The 6,698-nt window shown below is 40.5% G+C and overlaps 1 protein-coding gene across 5 annotated transcripts in view; it reads right to left on the bottom strand.

Annotated features, from left to right (window-relative positions):
• Positions 1-6,698, bottom strand: part of SNX25 (sorting nexin 25) — a 144,585-nt gene that overhangs the window by 115,409 nt on the left and 22,478 nt on the right. Inside the window, exon 1 of one of the 5 annotated variants that reach the window (XM_032298783.1) lies at positions 2,286-2,318. The exons of the other annotated variants lie outside the window; for them this stretch is intronic. Coding sequence (XP_032154674.1) covers positions 2,286-2,288 — 3 coding nt within the window. The 5' untranslated portion in view covers positions 2,289-2,318. Of the gene's footprint in view, positions 1-2,285; positions 2,319-6,698 lie in introns of those variants that run through there. 5 annotated transcript variants of the gene reach the window in all.

Raw genomic sequence — 6,698 nt, 5'->3', positions numbered from 1 at the left:
TTTTTGTATTTTTAGTAGAGACGGGGTTTCACCATGTTGACCAGGATGGTCTCGATCTCTTGACCTCGTGATCCACCCGCCTCGGCCTCCCAAAGTACTGGGATTACAGGCGTGAGCCACTGCGCCCGGCCCCAAGGCATTTTTTAAAAATCTTAATCACAATCATATATAGACAAAGACATTTAATGCATAAAATAATGCAACCTTTTAAAACTATTTTCTAGTTTCTGGGTAGCTTTCTGTCAAATAAATGGTCTGGATTTTACTATAATTTTAACATTTTTTATTTAGTTCACAAAAGAAAAAAATTGAGGAAATGAAGTTTCAAATTCTACTATTTTTAAAATAGGCAGATAAACAACTTATGAATTTTGAGGGTAACAGTTAAATGCTTTCAGAAGTCTACACTGATAAATAATTTTAATCACTACTTCTCAATGCTTTGGCAAATAGTTAAATGAATAATACTGATCAGATGATAAAACCAAAGCCAAACAACTTATTTAAGAAGTTCCTGGCTGGGTGTGGTGGCTCATGCCTATAATCCCCACACTTTGGGAAGCAGAGACGCATGGATCACTTGAGATCAGGAGTTTCAGAGCAGCCTAGCCAACATAGTGAAACCCTATCTCTACTAAAAATTTAAAAAATTAGCCAGGCTTGGTTCCGGGCACCTGTAGTCCCAGCTACACAGGAGGCTGAGGAAGGAGGTCTGACTGACCCCAGGAGATGCAGGCTGCAGTGGGCCATGACTGTACCACTGTACTGTCGCCTGAGCAACATCATAGCAAGACACTGTCTTAAAAAAAAGTTGTTCCTGAATTCGAGTTCTTAAAATGGAAACTGCCTAGGTATGAATATGATAGTACATGCATATCTGAAGCATATTCTTTGATATATGTCTGTCTTTACAACTTCCTTCAAAACTTATTTATCTTCCTAGTTACAAATCTACTATCTCTTGCCATGTGTCTGTATATTTCTCTCTCTACTTCATACTTACATGTAATAAACATGTTTGTCACTACTGACTATATCTGAATAAGGCCTTTTGTCTATTTAATTATAAAATGGTGGTTTCTAAGAGCTGCGGTGGGGGGGATGGCGAGTTAATGTTTAATGAGTACAGAGTTTCAGTTTGGGGGTCATTTTTTGACAGTGTCTCATTCTGTCATCCAGGCTAGAGTGCAGTAGTACAATCTTGGTTCACTGCAGCCTCAATCTTCTGGGCTTAAGCAATCCTCCACTTCAGCCTCCTGAGTAGCTAGAACTACAAGTGTGTGTCCTGCTATATTTTAAGTTTTTTGTAAAGATGGGAGTTTCACTATGTTGCCCAGGTTGGTCTTGAATCCTCCTCCCACCTCGGCCTTCCAAAGTGCTGGGATTACAGGCATGAGTCGCTATGCCCAGTAGAGTATCAGCTTTTTGTGTTTTTTAAAGATGGGGTTTCACCATATTGGTCAGGCTGGTCTCCAACTCCTGACCTCAGGGGATCCGCCCGCCTCAGCCTCCCAAAGTGCCGGGATTACAGGCATGAGCCACTGCGCCCGGCAGTTTCAGTTTTACAAGATGAAAAGAGTTATGGAGATGGATAGTGGCAATGACTGCACAACGTTATGAATGTATTTAATATCACTGAACTGTACACTCAAAAATGGTTTAGATGGCAAACTTTTAAGTATTTTACCATAACAAAAATCAAATTGCAGGGGAAATGGGTTTGTGAGAATAATGTTTTCTCTTTTGGCTCTATTTAAGCAAAAGCCCTATTATTCTTTCAATCTGATTTCCCAATCTGGTTCTGAAGTTCCCACACCCTACCCCCTAGGAGTTACTGGCCCTTATTAGAAAGAAAACAGTTCTTTGTTCCTATCCCATCCCCACAGCCTGATGGAGAGTCTGTAAGCCAGGAGAACAGGAAAGAGAAAAAAAACATATCATGGGCCAAAAATAACTGGGTTATTAGGTACAGTGTTATGATACATATTGGTTTTCATCCTGGGTTCCTCACTCTTAACTCCTACAGCCTTTGCGTGTCTTTTGTTATAACATTGGGTGTGTCGGGCCTCGACAAGAAGGTCTTTTTTTTTTTTTTTTTTTTTTGAGACGGAGTTTCACTCTTGTTGCCCAGGCTGGAGTGCAATGGCGCGATCTCGGCTCACCGCAACCTCCGCCTCCTGGGTTCAAGCAATTCTCCTGCCTCAGCCTCCCGAGTAGCTGGGACTACAGGCGTGCGCCACCATGCCCAGCTAATTTTTGTATTTTTAGTAGAGACGGGGTTTCACCATGTTGACCAGGATGGTCTCGATCTCTTGACCTCGTGATCCACCCGCCTCGGCCTCCCGAAGTGCTGGGATTACAAGCGTGAGCCACCGCGCCCGGCGACAAGAAGGTCTTAAGTCTTAAGACCTTCTGCTGCCCCTCCTTCCACTCTCATGGTCCCCTGCTTCTCTGACTGGGTCTTAAGACCCTCCCATCAGAGAGTCCCATCCTATACTCTGGAGGAGGGACAGCTCAAGAGCACAGGGCTCAGTGAGCTTCAGGACAGCTAACATGCAGAGGTTCCTGGAGGGTGGTGCCCAGGGAGGGCACGAAAGCTCTGCACCCATCCTCCGTACCTCACCATACCATTTCTTCTTCTGTATCCTTTGTGATATCCTTTACAATAAACCAATAAATGTAAGCAAGTGTTTCCCTGAGTTCTGGGGAAAAAAAGCAACAAATTTGGTCACAGAAATCTATGTTGATGTTCGCTGTGGTGTGACAGTAGAGGAAAAACTTTCCATACACATTATACTTGGAAATTCCTTTTTACAGATTTAATATTTATGAAGCCAGAATCTCTTCATGTCTGAATGAGTACTTAAAGTAGCCACTACATACTCTATTTCTTTCAGGTCACAGGGGTAGAATCCACTAATCATTTTCTCCAAGATGAAATTTCAGGGAAAAAAAAAAAAAGAGAGAGAGAAAGAGGCTAATGAAAATTCAAACAAATGTAAAACACAAATTCATGTGGCTCTGAGGATAACTGAGCAATAATTGTCTTTGTCCTCCTATTTATAGGTTTGAAAAAAAGAAACTTCACAAGGCAGATTTCCCCAAAGACTTGTTCTATTATGCTAGCATAGGCCTCTTTCCTCAGGTAAAGACAACATCTTCCTGACAATCACCTTCCTAAAATGCCTGTTTTAGGAAAGATGAAAGAAAAGAATGTGTACTTTTCCCACTGTCACAAGGGATAAGTGATAATCTTCAGTATCCTTGTCCAGAAACTGGGACTGACTACTCTTGCTTAATGTTTTTAAGTATTCATATCACAATACTAATTCATAAAAGCTTTTGATGAACCAGACCACTGTCCTGTAAATGCTACACCTTATTTTCTATTTAAATAAGTGAACAACAAATAAAACACACAAAAAAAGAAAGCAAATAAAAAGATTAAAAAATAACAAGGCCGGGCGCGGTGGCTCATGCCTGTAATCCCAGCACTTTGGGAGGCCGAGGCGGGTGGATCACGAGGTCAAGAGATCGAGACCATCCTGGTCAGCATGGTGAAACCCCGTCTCTACTAAAAATACAGAAAATTAGCTGGGCATGGTGTGTGCCTGTAATCCCAGCTACTCAGGAGGCTGAGGCAGGAGAATTGCCTGAACCCAGGAGGCGGAGGTTGCGGTGAGCCGAGATGGCGCCATTGCACTCCAGCCTGGGTAACAAGAGCGAAACTCCGTCTCAAAAAAAATAAATAAATAAAATAACAAAAATGTAATAAAGTTTGCCTTCATTGTAAGATTTAAACCTAGTTAAAAACAACGTATCAAGATAATTTTTAATCACCCAGTGAGTTTTCTGGAGAGAGAAAGCATTTTAAATACATTTTTGGAGTATTTTCTAAAGACAGAGTAAAACTTGAAAGCTTTTCTCTAATATATGTAACAGATCCTCGGCATCAAAAAGTGCAGACATTTTATCAATAACTCCTTTTCTAAATATGTATCAGCTTTCCGTTTACTCCAGAGTACCAGCTGTAATACACTCAAACTGTCTTTGTAGGAAGGTTACAGAAACTCTCTCATGAGGAAACAACATTCAGAGAGAAGCCAGGCAAAGAAACCTGGGTACTCAGGACAACAGTAGCAACTGAACAACCAGAACTCTCTGGAATCCAGCCAATATACACATCTCATTGTCCAGTTTTTAAGTAGGACACTGGTCACTTAGAGCCAGAACAGCCAACCTGTAACTTGAAATTCACTTCATACCTATTACCTGACCTTCTCAAATAAACAAGTGTCTCTAGCCTCCATTACGTACATTTAAAAGTTTAACATATTTTGGTGTATTGTGGAAAGGAAAACAGTTGTACAGAGTTCAAGGGGTGACAGGTGTAATATTCTGTAAAGCTACTGAAGTTACTCATCTCACCAAAGCAAACACGAACTCCCCCAAAATCATCATTAACCACATGGAGCCGTCACATGGCAGTCTCCCTCCAAGTACACTCAGCATCTGACAATCTGCTGGGATCTCATGACTAATACTCTCATTCTTAAACTATGATATTCTCAAAAGCAGGACCTCTTTCCAAACAATGATATTCTGCCTCAGCCTCAAAAACTGACTTATTCAAAACCCAAGAAATGAAGATGTGCATATCCCTCCTCAGAAGGGTGAGAAGGGACTAAGAAACTTGAAAGGCCACGTACACCTAATGTGACTAAGATTCAGACAAAAGATCGTGACATGAGCGATAACGTCATTCCCCACCCAGGAGCCAAGCAGCCGTGCTAAGAGAAAGAACACAGGCTCCCATGTCAGGTGGGCTCCACTCTGCCATTTACTAATGGTGGGTCCTTGACCCAGCCACTCCCCTTTCTAGCCTCAAGAGGATCAAATAAATATCAGGGGTCTAAAAAAAGAAAAAAGATGATAGGGTCCTGAAAAGGAGATTCCAACTACTGTGCTGCTAGGTGCTCTAAATTTTTTTTTTCAGATGGAGTTTCACTCTTTTGTTGCCCAGACTGGAGTACAGTGGTGTGATCTCGACTTACTGAGACCTTGGCTCACTGTGACCTCTGCCTCCTGAGTTCAAGTGATTCTCCAGCCTTAGCTTCCTGAATAGCTGGGACTACAGATGTATGCCACCACACCTGACTAATTTCTGTATTTTTAGTAGAGACAGGGTTTCACCATGTTGGCCAGGCTGGTCTTGATCTCAGGTGATCACCCACCTCGGCCTCTCAAAGTGCTAAGATTACAGACACAAGCCACCGCGCCCGGCCTAAATTTTTTTTTCTAACAAAAACAAATGGAAGTTATGAATTTTGGATGGTATCTCCAACTAATTCAATGTTATTACAAACCGTGCAGGCTGTCACTGTTTGGGCTAAACTTCAAGCCATGTTCAAGCCATGGGCGTCTAGTCTGTAATGGCTGCTTTCACAAAGCTCTTAGAGTGCCCACCAGACAGTATCACAAACACAACTCAAAATGTTACCAACTTTCAGCAAATCCAAGGTGGGTTGGCTGACTGATCGGTCTTCTAAAGGTACAGGAATGGCAGAAATAAAAGCAAGAAGAGGTTGAAAAGTTAAGCAACTGGAGTAAGATACAGCATAACAAGAGCACGTAATTCTTGAAGTATTTTTGCCTTTGAGGATATGCTTTACAAAGAGGAAGGCGCACATTTCCTGGAGATGTTCTGCTGTGATGTAAAGCATAAATGTATACAAACAAAACCTGGTTTGACAGCTTCCTGAGTTGTGCTTTTATTATGCTTAACCAGAAACTAAAGAATATCTTACTTTCCTTATCAAGAAACAGAAAATTGTTAACATGATACTGAGAAGTTATCATTTAGGGAGATTGTACTAATAGAAAATAGCGGATTTGTGTCTTTTTTTTCCCCCTCTTAGTCAAGCACGATTTCTACTTTAAATATAGGAAGGAACAGCTATTCTTTAAAATTCAACCTACAAGCTTTCTCATATTACTGTTTTTGTAAATTTCAAAGATGCTGTAATTTCTTTTTAAATTTCAAAGATGCTATAATTTCTTTTTAAATTGTTATTTCCAATTACATAAACAGCAGAGACATATTCTCTATTATAAATGTAAAGAATTAAACTGACTCATAATACCATCATCCAGATGTGATCACTAATAACATTTTGCTGCCCTTCACTCTTGTCAGAGATTCCACCACTTACTATGTAGCCTTGGGCAAGTTACTTTTCTATGTGTCACTTTCCTCACACACAAAATAGAGATAACGATAGTGTATGGGCATTAACACATATGAAGCAGTATAAACAATGTTTGACAACAATAAATTATTGGTACTTTTCTTATTTGTATACTTTTAAAAAAAATTGGGATCATGTTCTATAGAAAACTTTGTATCTGGCCTTTTACACTCAGCATTTTATCATAAATATCTTTTTTTTTTTTTTTAAGACGGAATCTGATTCTGTCACCCAGGCTGGAGTGCAGTGGCGCAATCTTGGCTCACTACAACCTCCGCCACCCAGGTTCAAGCGATTCACCTATCTCAGTCTCCTGAGTAGCTAAGACTACAGGCAGATGCCAATACGCTCAGCTAATTTTTGTATTTTTAGTAGAGACAGGGTAAGACTCAGATGTTTTGAATAGCTTATAACATAATTTATTCTTATTCTATATTTAGTTTGTCTCCA

Source organism: Sapajus apella, unplaced genomic scaffold, assembly GCF_009761245.1.
Source record: "Sapajus apella isolate SASKATOON/1434 unplaced genomic scaffold, GSC_monkey_1.0 scaffold39, whole genome shotgun sequence".
Taxonomy (NCBI): Eukaryota; Metazoa; Chordata; class Mammalia; order Primates; family Cebidae; genus Sapajus; species Sapajus apella.
Note: the sequence above shows the minus strand (reverse complement) of the source record. Positions and strands in the feature narration are given on the sequence as shown.